General features: G+C 41.3%; 1 protein-coding gene across 4 annotated transcripts in view; it reads right to left on the reverse strand.

Moving 5' to 3' along the window:
• NF2 (NF2, moesin-ezrin-radixin like (MERLIN) tumor suppressor) overlaps nucleotides 1-20,210 on the reverse strand; it is a 79,744-nt gene extending 59,534 nt beyond the window's left edge. For all 4 annotated transcript variants that reach the window (XM_055321951.1, XM_055321952.1, XM_055321955.1 and 1 more), the window contains exon 1: nucleotides 19,627-20,210. In XM_055321951.1, coding sequence (XP_055177926.1) covers nucleotides 19,627-19,740 — 114 coding nt within the window. In that variant the 5' untranslated portion in view covers nucleotides 19,741-20,210. The remainder of the gene's footprint in view (nucleotides 1-19,626) is intronic.
• Between the last annotated feature and the right edge of the window lie 33 nt (nucleotides 20,211-20,243).

Here is a 20,243-nt window from a genome sequence, read left to right on the forward strand (position 1 = left end):
ACATTCCATTTCACAGAGGTCAGGTGGACTAGATTTTCAGCCACACAGGGGGTGCTATTTGATTAGCTGCACGGAAGATGAAAGAGAACTGACAAACTCAGCATTCACTTATTAGGGTTTAGCTCACAAGCTGCCCTAGCATTTGCCATAAAAATTACTGTCAAAAGATTAGCCCCCTTACAGAGAGAGCAATGAAGGAATTGTGCCTCCCTGGGCTCAGAACATGCACCACGTGTTTGCCTACAAGAACTAGTTTATAAAAGTCTAGAAAATTTAAGATGCTAGCCTAAATACAACTTTTGTCTGTTGTTATAAAAAAAAAAAACAAAAAAAAACAGGGATCCCTGGGTGGCGCAGCGGTTTGGCGCCTGCCTTTGGCCCACGGCGCGATCCTGGAGACCCAGGATCGAATCCCACATCGGGCTCCCGGTGCATGGAGCCTGCTTCTCCCTCTGCCTGTGTCTCTGCCTCTCTCTCTCTCTCTCTGTGTGACTATCATAAATAAATAAAAATTAAAAAAAAAAAGTTAAAAAAAAAACAGATGCCAAATACTTCCACTTACAAGATAAACACAATGGAAAAAGTTATAAAAATGATTTTGCTGTGCAATAAGTGAATAATGAGCTCCATTAAAATCTATTCTTGTTAATCAAAGAGGATAAAAAACGTAGAGTAACGGAGGGGTAAAACCGACATGACCCAACTCAGGGTGCGGTATCACCATACCACAGAAGCAGGTTCTTGTGTCTCATAAGCTGAAATTGCAAAACTATTGAGCGTGTGCTGTCACAATTAAAGGACACTCCAAACCTTATCAGCCATTATTTCCCAACATGAGGGAAAAGGGGATCCTCATAAAAAAGAGATTAATTTATCTGTTCTACCAATCACCATGTAGATTTCTCTACATCCCTCATCTAAATCTAGGCAAAAACCCTCTTTGCAAAAAAAAAAAACCTACCTCCAATCTCTTGCCTGTCAGTTTCTGCCTTAATCAACCACAGCCAGTAAATCTCCTCTCCCAGTCCTCCAATCATCTGTTAGTATGTGAAATCTATTTAAATTAATGGCTTCCGAGGCCCTCCACCAATTACTTCCTCCCTCCAACCAATTACCCTGTTTGTTGCAACCCAGGCTGTGCCCTCCCAAGTCAGCAAACTGATTTCCATTTATCCAGAACCAGAACTTTGTAAGGTCCGTTCTTATACTTCACCACTGTCCTCTTCCCCCATACAAAACCAGGTAAGTGAGTCACTGTGTATTTTACATACACAGGCAAGTGAGGTATTTGTCTTTACCCAAGATTCCTGTCCTTCCTCCAATCTTGCAGATCACAAACTCCTTGAAGGCAAGGATTACTACATAAATACCACACAGACACACCACACTAAGTCTCCCAGAATACGAGCAGGTGCTGCATAACCTGTGGCCACTCCATAAGTGCTTGTGGTTGGCTGATAATGTTGATGGTAATGATAATGATGAACAGATGAGGCTTCTGAGTAGAACAGTCTTCTAAGTAATGATTGCAATGAAGCTAGAATTTATGACACTCTGTATTAAAATTCTAATTGCATAATTGGGCCTTAAGGTATATATTTTCCCCCTTTGGTGACACATATTAATTTCTTCTCTCTAAAAATTCCCTGGCAAGGAAATCCAAATCTCAGAGAACCAACCAAGAAAAATTTCCACAGAACCAAAGAAACTAGTAAGAAACAAATCACAGCACCTTAGGAAGCCACAAAATGGAGGTTTTAAACTCTAAGTCTTTCAAAACTAAATGGATTATAGTTTTCTGGGTGAGGAAAGAAGTCCTTATTTTTATAGCTTCTGGCGTGTTTCCAGCTCAGTGTAAAGAGGTTATGGGAGCAGCAGTGAACCCAGAGAGGGGATCTGGATCCTAAACTCCCTCCCTCTACCACACACACAAGCCTATATATAAACTTGAGTGAGCCTTGGTAACTCCACTGGGCCTTGATTTCTTCCTCTGTCAATCTCTTATGCCCTGTGCAAGGCCCCAATTTTATGATGCTATGAAAAAAATGAGGCATTTCAAAGTCAGCTGACAGATGACAGAGCAAAAAGAGACAATACAGTTATGGTGCTATAAAAGCAATACACTCCCCCAAAAGCAAAGGAAACAATCTCTATCTTTGGAATTTAGCTCACAACATGAGAGCAATCATAGCCTTGTCAAATAGCTATAAAACACCCAAACCTGCTGTGTTGAGAAAGTCACTTAACCTCTTTGGGTCTCAGCTTCCACAATCATCAAGTGGTCTTTGAGGATTAACACCCTCTGTGTCTATGAGCTTGAGATGGTTTTGTATAAATCTTGTAGCACTTTTTCCACTGTTATAATAATTTTCTTTTAGTCCTTTAACATTCCACTCTATATCTGAAAATCATTTTCAGGCATGTAAATGACACCTAATATTTAATTTATGTGTGCTTTCTACATGCTTTCTCCTTACTCAGGCCCTGCTATTGCTGCTGTGTTCCTTACTCCTAATAATCAGGAGCTGACTGTATTAATGATAAACTCTCTAATGTAACAAAAACGGTTATTATAATGCTGCTGAAAAACAACTTTTTTTAGTACCTGGCATGCTGTTGATATTCAGCAATTATCAATAATCACAAATGTTGAAATACTGAGAATAATAATTCCATAGAGAGCTACAAATAGGAAACAATCAAATTCAGTGCAGGTAGACACAGAGCTAAATTTTAAATGTCTAAATATGAGGTAAAACTAGCAGACCAAAGTACAACCCATGACTAAGTATCATCCAATTGATTAACTCCTCCTGCCTTGGACATCACAAAAATTAGTTTGTATTTAGGGATGCCTGGGTGGCTCAGTAGTTGAGCATCTGCCTTTGGCTGACGTCATAATCCCGGGGTCTGGGATTGAGTCCTGCACAGGGCTCCCTGCACGGAGCCTGCTTCTCCCTCTGCCTATATCTCTGCCTCTCTCTGTGTGTCCCTCATGAATGAATAAATAAAATCTTTTTTTAAAAAAAAATTAGTTTGTTTAAAAGCACATTCTTTCAAAAAAAGTTCCTAGCAAAACAGAACTAGAGCATAATCCATTCATGGGAACTATCTCATGAAGAACCCCAACTCTAGCCTGGAAAGAAATCTTAAACATTTGGGTTCTGTTTCTAGCTTGACCTTTTAAACTCAGTTTCATAGTCATCAGCAGTGATGACACTGGCTTAACAACACTGGAAGGAGTAGGTATGAGTGCACAGGGTTGGTAAAAGTGTCTGCAGATGGATGAGAACTACTGTGGGTTGTAGTTTTCTTTAACATATTTATGAGACTACCGGTAGCCCGAGTGGCTCAGCGGTTTAGTGCTGCCTTCCGCCCAGGGTGTGATCCTGGAGACCCGGGATCGAGTCGGGCTCCCTGCATGGAGCCTGCTTCTCCCTCTGCCTGTGTCTCTGCCTCTCTCTGTGTATCTCTCGTGAATGAATAAATAAAACCTTTTTAAAAAAATCATATTTATGAGACTACTTAATCTCCAGTCAATCCCCAGTCAATACACTAGATAAAGACACTGTTGCTGAATTTAAAACTCTAGATCAGTTCAGATAAGTTTAGTAACAACTCTGGGCTTCAGTTTTAAGTTTTTCTGAAAGTCAAATTATCAAAACAACTAAAACTAGGAGATTAAAACTGGCAAGGTGGATGGGGAAATCGTAAGAAACGTAACTCACTAACAGAGAACTTTTGTGAATTTTCCAAAGCTCAGTTCAAATTTGGCAAAGCCAAAAGTCCAATGGTAGTGAGACCTGGAAGAGGAAAAGGACGAGTGACTTTAGAAATGATGCTCTGACCCCACCTAGTGGTGGCTGGCATGATTTCTAAAATGGGATATAAGCACCTTGAATCTTCCTTCACACTTTTTTTTTTTTCCCTTCACACTTGTGACTGAAGATTTGATTCAAGATCTTTTTTCCCCCCTGAGGTCAGCACTAGTTTGATAATAAATTTTTACATGCTAAAAATGTACTAAAACATGTGGATTTAGAATCTAAATTAGACAAAGCACAGACAGGAAGATGGACCACATCATCCTGTAACAAACCAGAGAAGCCTCATCACCAGCTGGCTAAAAAGTTTAGCAGCTCTGAGAAAACTCAATTCTAGGTTTTTTAGACCTCAAATGCCTTTAACTTCTAAAATTAAAAATAAACAAGTACCAAAAATGTTCTTGGACAAGAATGCAAAACTAGCATGAATAATTGGAGAAGTCATTAAAAACAAAAAAAAAAGGAGAAAAATGACACACAGGGGACAAAAGCATAGTGAATAACAATGGCAAAAATCAGAAGAGAATCCTCCTATCACAGTGGACATCTAGATAAATAGAGATCAAATACAAAGAAGATCCTTAAACAGAAATTTGGTGTACGATACAGCTCATTATATTTAGACTAATTATAGAGTCCAGAGACCCTACAATTACAAAGGCATGGATAACCCAAAGAAGACTCAAAGAAAATGAAGATGATTAAAGGAGAAAATTTATAGTGCCTCTGGCATGAAACCTTTCTGCTTTACTCCCACACTCCCAACTCATGATAACACGAGAAGCTAAATACTTACCAAGTGCTTACTATGGTCAGGCCCTGGGCTAAGTGCTCATAAAGGTCCACTTCATTCACACCTTAAAACAATCCTATATGAAAAATACTATTATTCTCCTCATTTTATAGATGTGGCAACTGAAGCTTACAAAAGTAAGTCCAAGATCACTCAGGCAGCAGGTGGCAGTGGTAGGACTCCCATACCAACTTACCCCTTTTATTGGAATGCCAGCTCTTGTTTCCTAAGCAATATCCTTCCTGTCCTCCAGCAGATTTTTCTCACACCTACATGCTCAAATCCTGAGATGGTTTCCTACCTCAGAAGGAAATATGAAAGGAGGAGCTGTGCAATGAGTTTCTTCTGCCCAGATCACCTAAAATAGGATGTTAAAGCAGAGGGCCTTTGAAATCAAGTTCTTTCCTCTCATTTTTCAGACTAAGAACTGAGGCCTGGAGTGGGGAAAGAAAAGATATGCCCAAGATCACACAGAGGAATTTTGCCTAGAAGCCAGGGGTTGTTCAAACATCAGTGAGGGCTCTCAATGGCTTTATACAAGTAACACCCTGACTACACACCAGACCAGACACAGCAAAGCGTGCTAGCCTCCTGAGCCCAAAGCTGGCCAGGCCTGACCCAAAAACTGCCCCCTGCTTGGCTGGCCTTGCAGCCTGAGGACTAGCTCTAAACCTTGGTACCTCCTGAATCTTGGGTCTAGTAGGCCCCCTGCTTCTTCTCGTGCCCAGGCCATAGGATTCAGTCTCATTTTGTCCCAGGTCCCAGCTAGTTCAAGTTTCAGCGTGACACCTAGCCCAGAGTAGCTGTCTTCTAATTGGGCTCCTTGTTTCCAAACTTTTCCACCCCTACCCCAAACATTTCAAATCATTCTGCATGGAGGCCACTTTAAATCACTCTCCTAATAAAACCCTCAAAGCTCCCCACTGCATTTGAATACAAACTCCTTAATTTGACCTTCAGGGGCCTCTAGTATCTGTCCTGAACCTACAAATTCTTTTTTTTTTTAATTTTATTTATTTATTCATGATAGTCACAGAGAGAGAGACAGAGAGGCAGAGACACAGACAGAGGGAGAAGCAGGCTCCATGCAGAGAGCCCGACGTGGGATTCGATCCCTAGTCTCCAGGATCGCGCCCAGGGCCAAAGGCAGGCGCCAAACCACTGCGCCACCCAGGGATCCCCTGAACCTACAAATTCAAACACATCTCTCTCCTCTCCCTCCTCAAACCACAGGATTCCCACCAGCTGTCTTTGCTCAGGCCACATCCACTGATCCACTGACAGGAACACTCTTGTCCTTCATCTGTGGGCACAAACCTGCCTTCAAATCCTGGAGGCATGTGTTCCCCATTCACCACACTGCATGGTCTTTCCTCTTTCTCTCTAACAGGAACACACCCTCATTTGATATAGATCAACGCTAGATAGATACATAGACTTCTTCGCATTGTCTTTTCATGTGTATCCTATTTCTCTAACCAGATTATAAGCACCCTGGAAATCTGGGACCTTCCCTCTTAAGTATCTATCTGTAAATTCCAAAGCTTTAAATATTGGCTATTCTAAAACTGAACTGCAGGGGGGAGAAGGGATAGAAAAGGAAGTAGATTTCAAAGAAGTTAGATAATTAATTTTCCAAAGTACATGAAAAGGCCTTGGAATAGAGAGGATAACCAATTGCTATTTATGTGGTTATATCAAATATTAAGAGAATACCAGACTGAATATAGGGAAGAATATTCGGACCACAAAGCATGTTAAATATGTAACTAGAAAAAAACGATTGCAAAATAAGCTTTATTTGAAGCCAAAGGCAAGGAATTCCAAGTAGAATCATGTCAAGTGAAAGGATTCACTTTCAGAAGTGAATTCGGAACAGACGTTATCAGTCACATCATCCACCAGCCAAAATTCAAGCCCACTGGCAGATTCACAAAATGGTTTTGAAATGGTATCTTACACCAAATGCCATCGACAAATGGTTGAGTTAGGAAGTTCTTTGTAAGATCTCTTATTTCTACTTTATTTTGCCAGTTTACCAAATACCAAAGTTTTCTCCAGATTTGTTTCTCTCCTTCTTCTACTTGGAGCTTCTTATGTGGGTAGCATAGCTTAACAGAAAGAGAGCCAACCTAGAAGACAGATGACCTGGGTTTGAATCTCAGCCCCATCACTTGGTAGCTATGTAGTAGTATTGGGCACAAAGAGGGGGGAACACCTGAGCAGAGCCTAGACAGAAAATGAGAACATCTGTATCAGCAGACAAGTGAGAAGGGCATTCTATGCAAAGGCACAACAATATGAAAAGAACTTGGTACTTTCCAGAAAAACCAGGACAATAGACCCAGAGCAAAAAGGGTGAGGAAGTACAGGAGAGCCTAGGAAAGGGAGCCAAATAAGGAGAAGCCCTAGATTTACTTTCTCTTATGGAACAACCTGTATATGGAACTTACCCATGTCAGGTGCTAGTCTGAGTACTTTACCAATAATGACTCCATTTTAATTCCTGCAACAACCCCATGCAGGAAGAATTATTATGCTCCCCATTTTACAGACGAGGAAACAGGCATCTGAGAGACTAAGGAACTTGTCTAAGGTTAGAGCAGAGCCTGGGATCAGGCTCCTAAGACGATGCTATCCTGAGATGTTCATAACCTCTAAGCTGTGCTGTTTCAGAGCCCAGACAGTAAACCAGAACTTGAGCTAAGACCTCCCCGACTGACTTGAACACCTTGTTTTGAGGTTCAAATAAGCAACTGCTAGCCTCCTTGGTCACTATTGAGACTCTCCCACTGTCTGTTCCTGTCCTCTTCTTTCTCTTCAGAATAGACAGTGGCTCTGTGGGGGACTTTAAGCAGACTATGTACCCTGCTGAAACTTCTGAAAATGAAGCCAATGACAGGGCTTCCATCCTAAGTAGGTCTTGATCACTGCTAGGTACTCAGTAAATACCTGTTGAGTGAATAAGTGAATGAGTCTGTATTGTAAGTATCAAATGAGGTAGTACTTTTGGAGTATTTAGCACAGTACCTGGCACACAGTAACTGCTACTCCTTAGCCCTTCCTCCTACAAAAGAGCAGACATGGGGTCCAGCAGATGGCAGCACTAGCCAGTATATGCCCTGCTTCCTTCAATCTTCACTGGCACAAGGGCATCCATCATGCACCTGATTGCCCCGTCCCAGATCTGCAGTACCAGGCCATCCATGGGCACAATTTACACCCCATGGGAGAACCCAAAGATAAGAGAGAAACTATCTTTCTTCTGAAATTACTGAAATCACAGCCCTCCGGGAGTTTGCATCCTAAAAGGGAAGCATTTATCTAAATCTTGGGGTGTCTAGAATGTAACATCTTCCTGAAAATGCCAGGGTCGTTCTTTCTGTTTTCCCTTTGCAAAAGTTCCTACTTTATGTCCACTTCTATGTTGGAATGATCTGTAATGTTGGTGTTTAATCCAATCATAATCCCACTTGGGTATGTGAAAACATTTGGGATGTCAACCAAGAAGAGAAGGAGGCTTTGTTTCCAATAAGATGGTATTAGAATTTCTCACGACTCAATTTTGAGAAATTTTTCATATTTGGCTCTTCTTATTGATAGATTGAATTATTGAGTAAAATTCCAGCCTAGATAAGAAATAACATAACCATTTAGCCTCCTGGTAAATTACGTTCAGCACCCACTTTCTCAAAATGACAAATATCAAATCTTTCAAGTGGAAAAATCCTCTGAAACAGCAAGCCAACTGCGCAATGCAGCAAGTAGTGCAAGAGAGAGATTTATTCCCTATCTCCACAGCAAAAATCTCTGAACTTATTAGCATAAGGTAACATGATTCATACGTTAACTACCACTGGTTCTGAAACCACCTAACTTTGACCCAAAAAAAGTCAAGAATTCCCCAAGTACCATCTCTTTTTTTCTTCAAAATGCATCTGCTATCTCTTGTATTGGCATCTTGCTTAGTTAATATACAACATAAAAATAAGGCAAGAGAGAAAGGCTAATAGTTTCTCAGAGCTCTATCATCATAAATCAGACTATTGTTACTTTTTTAAAAGAATACAGGTATTCACACTGGAAAGTCAATGAGATGCAACAGCTTGACAAATCACAACAGGGCAGTGACCATGGTGACCTGAGCCTCCTACTTTAGGCCAACTATAGTCCCTTCTAGTTCTTCTGCCTGACACTATGTATTCCATGAATCCTTATAAAACCTTGCAGGGCCAAATAAATAAGTTTAAAAAAAAAAAAACCTTACAGGGTCACTATTATTAGTTCCATGTTACTGATGCGTGAAAACTGAGGTTCAGAGAGCTTAGGTATCTTATCCAAGCTTGAAGTAGTCTAGCTGGAATTCAAGCCCAGGTCTATTTTATTTCAGTGCCTAGGCACTTTGTAGTAATGCTTTCCTACTCAAAGTGTGGTCCCTGGACCAGCAGCATTGGCATCATTTGAGAGTTGAGAATGTGTTAGAAATGTAGAATTCTCAGTCCTACCATAGAAGTACAAAATCAGGATTCTCATTTTATCAAGATCGTAGGTCATTTACTGGTATATTTGACAGACTCTATACCATTCTGCCTCTCTGAATATCACTACTTCCATCTTCTATATAGATTAGTGGTTTTCAATATGGTGGCAGGAAGAGGAGGAGAAAGAAGGGTGCTTTCCCCCTGGAGACATTTGACAACATCTAAAGACATTTGGTTGTCTCAACTGGGAGAGTGTGAAGGTGCTACTGGCATCTAGTGATGCTTCTAAACATCTTACAATGCACAGGACAGCCCCCACCGTAACAAAGAATCATCCAGCCAAAATGTCAATAGTACCAAGGTTGAGAAACCCTGCTATAGCCGATAATATTGTACATCCTCTTTGTGTCTGGGATCTGTTTAAAGAAAAGAGATTTTCATGGTAAAATTATGGCTGAAGAGATCTCATACAAAATCCCTTTCCCTACCAGTTAGCCTCTAACAACATCTCATGACCTTTACCAAATAGAAACTTAGATGGGGGGCACCTGGCTGACCTAGTCAGTAAAGCATGTGACTCTTGATCTCAGAGTTGTGAGTTCAAGCCCCACATTGGAAGCAGAGATTACTTTTAAATATATAGAGAGAGGCACCTGGGTGGCTCAGTTGGTTAACAGTCTGCCTTTGGCTCAGGTCATGACCCCAGGGTCCTAGGATAGAGTCCCACATCAGGCTCCCTGCTTAGCAGGGAGCCCTGCTTCTCCCTCTTCCTCTCCCTCTGCCACTACCCCTGCTTATGTTCTCTCTCTCTCTCTCTCTCTCTCAAATAAACAAAATCCGGAAGGAAGGAAGGAAGGAAGGAAGGAAGGAAGGAAGGAAGGAAGGAAGGAAGGAAGGAAGGAAAAGGAAAGGAAAAGGAAAAGGAAAAGAAGAGAGAGAGAAAGGAAGAAGCTTAGATCAGGGGTCAGCAAACTATGACCCACAACACAAACCTTTTTTTTTTTTTAAAGATTTTATTTTTCATGAGACACAGAGAGAGAGAGAGAGAGAGAGAGAGAGAGAGGCAGAGACACAGGCAGAGGAAGAAGCAGCCTCCCTGCAGGGAGCCCGATGTGGGACTCGATCCCAGGACTCCAGGATCACACCCTGAGCTGAAGGCAAACACTTAACCGCTGAGCCACCCAGGCATCCCCCACAATATAAACCTAATTTGCCACCTATTGTGCAATCTAAAAGCTAAGAGTAATTTTTATATTTTTAAATGTAAATTTTTAAATAATATTTCATCATTTGTGAAAATTACATGAAATTCATTTTTTTTTTTAAGATTTTATTTATTTATTCATGAGAGAGAGACAGAGAGAGGTAGAGACATAGAGAGAAGCAGGCTCCATGCAGGGAGCCCGATGTGGGACTCGATCCCGGAACTCCAGGATCACACCCTGGGCCGAAGGCAGGTGCCAAACCGCTGAGCCACCCAGGCGTCCCGAAATTCAGATTTCAATGTTCACAAATAGTTTTCTTTTCTTTTTAATTTATTTATTTTATTCAGAGAGAGAGACTGAGAGGCAGAGACAGGCAGAGGGAGAAGCAGGCCCCATGCAGGGAGCCCGACATGGGACTGGATCCCAGGTCTCCAGGATCACACCCCAGGCTGCAGGCGGCGCCAAACCGCTGTGCCACCCGAGCTGCCCTATTGGAACAAAGTCATGTCTTTTGTTCCCATTTTGTCAAAGGCTGCATTTTCCTTAATATAGCCTGAGAAATAATTCACATACCTTAAAATTCACTTAAAGTGCACAATTTAATGGTTTCTAGCATATTCATAGTTATGCAACCACCACCATTGTCAATTTTAGAATATTTTCGTCACTTCGAAAGAAACCTTGTACCCCTTGGCTATCATTCCTGCATCCCCGCACCTTTTTCCGAGCTCTAAGCAACCATAAATTTTTTTTAAGATTTTTTATTTATTTATTTATTCATAGAGACAGAGAGAGGCAGAGACACAGGCAGAGGGAGAAGCAGGCATCATACAGAGAGCCTGACGTGGGACTCAATCCAGGGTCTCCAGGATCACGCCCTGGGCTGCAGGCGGTGCTAAACCGCTGTGCCACAGGGGCTGCCCAGCAACCATAAATCTACTTTCTATTTCCCTACACATCCCCCACTCTACACTGACTGATGAATGAAATAGGTTGTCGTTTTGTGACTGCTTCTTACACTTAGGATAATGTTTTCAAGGTTCATCCATGTTGTAACATATACTTACTGTTTCATTCCTTCTTAGTCTAGCCAAATAATATTCCATTGTATTGATATACCAACTTTTGTTTACCCTTTCATCAGTTGATGAATGTTTGGGTTGTTTCCACCTTTTGGATCTTATGAATAATGTTGCTATAGACATTTGTGTACAAGTTTCTCTATAGACATACATGAAGTTCTCCTGAGTACATATCTAGTAATAGAATTGCTGGGTCATATGGTAACTCTATATTTAACTATTTGAGGAACTACCAAACTGTTTCCCAAGGTGGCTGCACCATTTAACATTCCCACCAGCAGTGTATAAGGGTTCCAATTTCCCCGTATTCTTGCTAACATTTATTATTATATTATGCCTTTTTGATTCTAGTCATCGTAGTGGTTGGCTCCCATTGTGGTACAGTGGTAGTTAACGGTGTTTTTTTTTTTTTCCTTTCCCTGATGACTAATGATGTTAAACATTTTTTATTGCTTATTGGCTTATTGGCCATTTGTATATCTTCCTTGAAGAAATGTCTACTCAGATTCTTTGCCAATTTTTTAAGTAAATTCTATGGCCAACATGGGCCATAGAACTTGAACTCACAACCCTGAGATAAAGAGTAATATGCTCTACTGACTGAGCCCATTAGGAACCTCTACTTTGCCTATTTTCTAATTATTTGGCTTCTTATTACAGAGCAATAAGAGTTCTTATTTTAGATATAAGACCCTTATGAATTCATGATTTCCTAATATTCCTTCTTTTCATGTTCTTGATGGTATCCTTCAAAGCACAAAAGATTTTAATCTTGATCAAGTCTACCTACCTTTCCTTTTGCTACTCATGCTTTTGTTGTCATATCTAAGAATACCATCCTAATCCTAAGTCATAAAGATTTATCCCTGATTTAAGAGTGTTACAGTTTTAGGTCTTACATTTAGGTCTTTGACGCCTTTTTAATTTTTGTATGTGCTGTAAAGGTTCAACTTCATTGTTCTGCATGTAGTTCACCAATTGTCTCCGCACTGTTGTTAAGTCTATTCATTCCTCCAGTGAATGGTCTTGTACCCTTGTCAAAAATCAGTTAATCATAGATGTATGGATCTATTTCTGGACTCTCAGTTCTATTCCATTCATCTATATGTCTATCTCTATGCTGTTTCTACACTGTCTTGATTATGCTTGTTTTGTAGTAAGTTTTAAAATAAAGTAGGAGTCTTCCTATCTTCCTCTTCTTTTACAAGATTGTTTTAGTTATTTTGGATCCCTTTGCAATCCCATTGAATTTTAGAATCAGTTTATCAATTTCTACAAAGAAATAAACTGGGATTCTGATAGGGATTGTGTTGAATGAGTAGATCAGTTTGGGGAATATTGCCACCTTAACAATGTTAAATCTGGGATGCCTGGGTGGCTCAGCAGTTAAGCATCTGCCTTTGGCTCAGGCTGTGATCCCGGGGTCCTGGAATAGAGTCCTCCATCAGGACCAGCTTCTCCCTCTGCCTATGTCTCTGCCTCTCTCTCTCTCTCTGTCTCTCATGAATAAATAAAATTTAAAAAAAACTAAATCTTATCTTCTATGAACAAGGGAGGTCTTTCCATTTATTTAGATCTTTAATTTCTATCAATGTTTTAATAATTTTCAGAGTAGAAGTTTTCACTTTTTAAATTTGTTCCTAAGTATTTTGTTTTTCGATACTATTGTAAATAGAATTTTCTTAATTTCACTTTCATATTGTTCATTGCAAATATATAGAATTACAAGTGACTTTTTTTTAAGATTGTATTTATTTATTCATGAGAGACACAGAGAGGCAGAGACACAGGCTGAGGGAGAAGCAGGCTCCATGCAAGGAGCCTGATGTGGGACTCAATCCTGGATCCTGGGATCACGCCCTGGGCCAAAGGCAGATGCTCAACCACTGAGCCACCCAGGCATCCCACAAGTGATTTTTCTATATTGCTCTTGTATCCTGCACCATGCTGAACTCATTTATTAGTTCAAATAGTTTTTATAGAGGATTTCTTAGAATCTATATACAAGGTCATGTTATCTGTGAATAAATTTTTATTTCTTCCTTTCCAATATGAATGCCCTTTATATCATTATCTTGCCTAACTGTCCCGGTTAGAACCTCTAGCACAATGTTAAATAGAAGTGGCAAGATACCTTTGTCTTGTTCCTGATCTTAGCAGGTAAGCATCCTGTCTTTCACGATTAAGTATGATAGTTAGCTATAAGTTCTACACAGATACACTTTATCAGGTTGAGGAAGCTCTCTTCTATTCCTATTTGTTCAGTGGTTTGTTTGTTTTTCAAGAAATGCTGTTGGATTCTGTCGTGCTTTTTCTGCATCTATTGAGATGATCATGTGATTTTTGTTTTTTTATTCTACTGATATGATGTACTATATTCTTTGATTTTTCAATGTTAAACCAACCTTGCATTCCTGGGATAAATCTCACTTGGTTATGATGTGTGATTCTTTTTTTTATACATGTTGCTGGATTCAGTTTGCTAATATTTTTGTTAAGTGTTTTTTATGAAACACAGAGAACAAAAATGAGAGTTGTACACCAAATAATTATATGACTACACCCAACATGAAGCTAGTACTCACAACCCCGAGATCAAGAGTCACATGACCTATTAATTGAGCCAGCTAGACACCCAGCTTTGTTTCCATATTCATAAGAGATCTTAATCTTAGTCTCTAGTTTTCTTCTGATAGCTTTGTTGAGTTTTGGTATCAGGGTAATGCTAGCCATATAAAATGTTAGGGAGCGTTCTCGCCTCTTATTCTTTTGGAAGAGTATGTGAAGAATTGGTATTGTTTTTGAAATGTTTGGTAGAATTCAGTAGTAAAGCCATTTGGGCCTCTACTATGGACAGCCTGGACCTTTCATCGTGAGTATTTTTATTACTAATTTAATCTCTTTACTGGTTATAGGTCTATTCAGATTGTCTGCTTCTTCTTGAGACAGTTTTGGTGGTTGCTGTCTTTCCAGGAATTTGTCCATCTCATTTAAGTCATATAATTATTTGGTGTACAACTCTCATTTTTGTTTTCTATGTGTTTCATGTCTTTTTTATTTCTCCATTCCTCCTTTACTATTTGTTTTTCCATTAAGTGAATATTTTCTAATGAAGCATTTACATTTACTTAATTATTTCTTCACTATACTTTTTAAGTATTTTGGGGTGTTCAGTGGTTGCTCTAGGTTTTACCAAATAATCTTGACTTATCAAGAATCAGCTTCAGCTTTATACTAGCTTAATTCCAATGATATATACAAATATTACTCCTATACATCTCCTTTCCCTTTCTACCTTTTTCCCTTTCTACCTTTTTTCTACCTTTCTATTATTTATATTTAATATATATTTAATGTATAATATAAACATACATAATATATTATAAATATGTCTTATAAAATATTTAATATATTGATTATAATAAATATAAATATTATATATGAATGTTTATATTATTAAAATATACATATTAAAATTACAAAGCCAACAATACATTGTTATAGTTATTACTTTACCATCTGTGATCATTTCCTCAGCCCATTACAGCTTTGCTCCCATCCACCTCCTTTGTGCTGTTATAGGCAAGTATACTACATTTATATTACATTTGTATGTCATAGACCCAATGATGTTACATAAGTTATTATTTTATACAATTGCTCTTAAAATCAGTTACAAGAAGTGAAAAATATAAATTTCTATTGTCTTTTATAATTATATAATGACCTTTCCCAATGCTCTTTTTAAAAAATTTTTTGTAAAGATTTTATTTATTTATTCATGAGAGACATAGAAAGAGAGGGGCAGAGACACAGGCAAAGGGAGAAGCAGGCTCCATGCAGGGAGCCTGATGTGGGACTCAATCCCAGGACTCTGGGACACGCCCTGAGCCACAGGCAGACGCTCAACCACTGAGCTACCCAGACATCCCAGTCCTCTTTTTTTTTAATGTCAATTTGAATCGCTATCTGAGGCCACTTGCTTTCAGCCTCAAGAATTTCCTTTAATGGGCTGCCTGGGTGGCTCAGAGGTTAAGCATCTGCTTTCGGCTCAGGGCATGATCCTGGAGTCCCGGATCAAGTCCCACATCAGGATTCCTGCATGGAGCCTGCTTCTGCCTCTGCCTGTGTCTCTGCCTCTCTCTGTGTGTCTCTCGTGAATAAATAAAATCTTTAAAAAAAAAATTTTTCCTTTAGTATTTCTTGTAAGGCAGGTCTTTGAGCAACATTTCCAGTTTGCATTTACCTGGGAAAGTCTTTATTTCACCCTCATAATCGAAATAGCCATTTTGAAATATTCAGCTCTGCTGGATGTTGGATTCTTAGTTGACAAATTTTTTCTTTGAGCATTTTGAATATGTTATCCCACAGCCTCTGACCTCTATGATTCCTGCAGAGAAGACAGCTGTTAATCTTATTGGAATTTCCTTGTATGGGACACCTGGATGGCTCAGCAGTTAAGTGTCTGCATTTGGCCCAGGGTGTGGTCCTGGAGTCCAGGGATCGAGTCCCACATCGGGCTTCCTGCGTGGAGTCAGCTTCTCCCTCTTCCTCTCTCTCTCTGTGTCTTTTGTGAATAAACAAATAAAAATCTAAAAAAAAAAGGAATTTCCTTGTATGTGGTAAGTCCTTTTCTCTTGCTGTTTTTTCAAGATTTTCTCCTTGTCTTTGACTTTCAGCATTGTTTTACTCATGGATCTCTTTGTATTTATCCTCCTCGGAGTTTACTGAGCTTTCTAAATGTCCAAGCTATTGTTTTTCAACAAATTCAAAGAAGTTTCACCCATTATTTTTTAAAAATATTTTTTCTCTTTCCTCTCCTAGTATTCCCATCACACATGTGCACTTAATGATTTACTACATTTTTTTGGAGGCTCTGTACATTTTTCTTCATTCTTTTTCTATTCTTCAGGCTGCATAGTCTCTATTATTCTATCTTTTTTAAAAATATTTACTTATTCATGAGAGACACACACAGAGAGGCAGAGACAGGCAGAGGGAAGAACAGGCTCCATGCAGGGAGCCCGTTGCGGGACTCGATCCCGGGTATCCAGGGTCACGCCCTGGGCGGAAGGAGACGCTATACCGCTGAGCCACCTGGGCTGCCCTCTATTATTCTATTTTTATTTATTTATTTATTTATTTATTTATTTATTTATTTATTTATTATAGTCACAGAGAGAGGGAGAGAGAGGCAGAGACACAGGCAGAGGGAGAAGCAGGCTCCATGCACCGGGAGCCCGACGTGGGATTCGATCCCAGGTCTCCAGGATCGCGCCCTGGGCCAAAGGCAGGCGCCAAACCGCTGCGCCACCCAGGGATCCCTCTATTATTCTATCTTAAGCAGGCTAATTCTTTGTTCTGCCAGTTTGAATCTACTTTGAGTCCCTCTAGTGAATTTTTATTTCAGTAATGGTATTTTTCAACTCCAGGATTTTCATTTGGTTCTTTTTTAAAATTCTTCTCTCTTTACTGATCTTTTCTACTTGATGCAAAAACGTTCATTATACTTTCCTTCTTTAATTATGTTTTCCTTTAGGTCTGTGAGCATGTTTGTAATGCCTATTTGAAATCTTTTCTGCAAAATCTGACATCTGGTCACTTTCACAGGCAATTCTATTGCTAGTGTTTTTCCATTGAATGGTTCATAGTTCCCTGTTTCTTTGCAGGCCTCATAATTTTTGCTGGAAACTGGACATTTTAGGTAATACATTATCTAAATAACATAGATACTGTACTGGTTCTCCCCATCCCAGCCCCAGGGCTTGTTATTGGTTCATTCATTTAGTGATGAGCTGGAATGTTTTAGTGAAATCTATCTCCTTCACACAGTGTTAAGGCCTATGATGTTTTCTTCAGAGAGGCACAAATTCAGTTATGGCCACAGTCATCCTTGGGTGTCAGTGGTTTTAATAGGGCTCTTTCTCATCCCCCTAATCACACCCAGCTGTTAAACTCCATTAATTGTGTTTTACTCTTCTATTATTTTCATCCATGCCCTGGAGCATAACTTGCTCTACAAAGTAATCCAATCAACGGTGGCTCTTTGGGGGGTAAAGTTTTTCAATCCCATGAAGGGCTCTTTCCAGCTGTTTTAGTTCTCTGATTCTCTCCTGCAAACTAGCTGGCCTACCTTCTAGGCTGGATCTTCATTAAATCCATAACCTCCGGGATCCCTGGGTGGCGCAGCGGTTTAGCGCCTGCCTTTGGCCCAGGGCGCGATCCTGGAGACCCAGGATCGAATCCCACGTCAGGCTCCCTGCATGGAGCCTGCTTCTCCCTCTGCCTCTATCTCTGTGATGACTATCATAAATAAATAAAATTTAAAAAAAAATCCATAATCTCCTCCCAATTGCTCTTCATCAAATCCTCCACTGTTTTAAGAGTTCCTTTAGGGATACACTTCTCCACATTTTGTTGCAAATGAAGTAACTGCCTTTGGGAAGAGAGCAGGAGCTACAGGTTTTTTGTTTTGTTTTTTTAAATTTTTTTTTTAATTTTTATTTATTTATGATAGTCACAGAGAGATAGAGAGAGGCAGAGACATAGGCAGAAGGAGAAGCAGGTTCCATGCACCGGGAGCCTGACGTGGGATTCGATCCCGGGTCTCCAGGATTGCGCCCTGGGCCAAAGGCAAGCGCCAAACCGCTATGCCACCCAGGGATCCCGGAGCTACAGGTTTTAAAGCCGCCTTCTCCCTCCAGGTAAAATCTCTGAGTCCTTGGTGGAAGAGGAAGGATTGGGGGAACACACAAGCCTGAAGTTTTCTCAGTTTGCCTCCTCTGGCATGGAACCACCATTGCACAAGCTGGGCCTGGGCCAGGAGTAACCGGGGCCCCAGTAGTCTCAGCATGCCATGCACAAGGCACAGCTCCCATTCTGTGAATAGGAGCTGTATAGAAGAAGTAAGCCCCATCTTTCAACTATACACATCTGGTACTTAGTCTCAGCAACAAGTAAGCTTATGCAGAATAAGAAACACTGAAATCCTGTTCCTCCTGGGAAAAAAGTGGTCTGACAGGGAGCTAGGGAAGAGGGAGCCCTGTGTTCTGGGTTACAGCAGTCTGGAGTGGAATCTCTACTCTGCTGAATTGGAAGTGGGGAGGGAGGTAGTAGCCTTGGTTCAAATACCATAGACTCTCGCCTTAGCAAATTTTCATAGATTTTCTCAAATAGCCCTTTATTCATTTGATGAATGTTTGCCCTTAGGACCATTTCCAGAAGGTTTAAATAGTTGAGTTTTTTGAAGTAATTTTTCCTAGTCTTCCAAGGGAGGTCAATGAAGCTACTCACACTGTCATACTAGAAGTGAATCATCAGGCTGTTTTTGTGCTATAATAGTAGAGCTGAAGGACTAAGTAGTTGTAACAGAGATCCTATGGCCTGCAAAGCTGAAAATATTTACTACGTGGCCCTTTACAGAAAAAGTTTGTCAACCCCTGACTTAGGTCACTTCTGTCAGTGCTGCTGGTTTCACAGACTACACTTTGGACTAGCAAGGACTTAAATTACATGAGAAGCAGTACTATTTTGGCTAAAAGCTGGACTTAAAATCCCACTTTGCCACAAACTAGATACATAGTTTGGGGTGCCTACCTCATTGGGTTGTTGTGAGAATTAAACGTATTAATGTCTGACGCTTACAACACATTCAACAAATGATAACTTATCATCATGGTGTAAACTGCATGAAAAGTATTAGACATCAACTCTTATCTGAAACAGTTCACTTCCAGAAAATGGAAGCTTTTGGAAAAAAAGGAAGTAAGTATAGATTTTCCAAAACACAAGACGCAACTTTTAATACCTGGGGCACATAAAAATATCTAATGAAGTAAAACAAACAAACAAACAAAAAAACTTAGAGCTGGAACTTAAGTCTGACACTGAAAACCAGAATTTCGCCTTCCACGGACGCTTCCAGTAACAATGAATGAAAACCTGAATGAAGTGCTTCCAAACCCAAAAGCCCTAAGAAAAAAAGAAAGAAAGAAAGAAAAAAGCAGCAATTATCTTTAACATGAGGATTTGGGCCTAGATGGCTCCTTCTGGTTCTGGCTGGCTCCGTCTATGCTCAGAGATGATACGAGCTGGATCCCTCAAGCTTCCACCTTGACTGTCACCGCGGCAGGGGCGCCCCAGCTGGTGCCCGACCCACAGCGGGGCCGGGCGAGCGGGGATCCCGCCGGATTCCGCCCGGCTCCCGCTTGCCACAGCCCGTCGGGGTTGCCAGTCGGTTACCTCGCAATTGAACTCCATCTCGGCGTCCATGGTGACGATCCGCACGGTGAACGTCTTGGGCTGCTTCCTCTTGAGCGAGCTGAAGCTCATACGGGAAGCGATGGCCCCGGCCATGGCGCGGGGCTCAGGCCCGGGACCCTCGCGCCCCGAGGCCTGCGCTCTGGACCTGTTAGCCCCCCTGGAGGAGCCGCACAGGCCTCAGGGCCACCATGGTAGCCGACTGGCCCGCCTGGGAGCTGGCTGGTCCGCGCGGGCCCCCAGCGGCCAGCATGGGCCGTGAGGACCCTGCCCCGGGAGCGTAAAGAGGAGTTGGGGGGCGGACCCTTACGGCCACGGGGACGGAACACGAGCCGAGACCCAGCGGATGGGCTCTGCCCGGCGCTCAGGGTCTCGGGCCGGGGACGCTGGGGACGCCCCGGGACGGGGCCCCTAGACCGCAGCGGCCCAGCCCCCGCGCGCCTCGAAGCGGCCGAGGGAGGTCTCGGGGCCGCGCTGCGGCCGGGCGCGCACGTGCGCGCGTGGCTGTCACCGTCCTCGCTCCGCGCGCCCGCGGGAAGCGTCCCCTCCCCACAGACCCCGGCCTGCTCCCCGCCCCGCCCTCAGGTCCCCAGATCGTT

The sequence above is a fragment of the Nyctereutes procyonoides genome, unplaced genomic scaffold (assembly GCF_905146905.1).
Source record: "Nyctereutes procyonoides isolate TBG_1078 unplaced genomic scaffold, NYPRO_anot_genome, whole genome shotgun sequence".
NCBI lineage: Eukaryota > Metazoa > Chordata > Mammalia > Carnivora > Canidae > Nyctereutes > Nyctereutes procyonoides.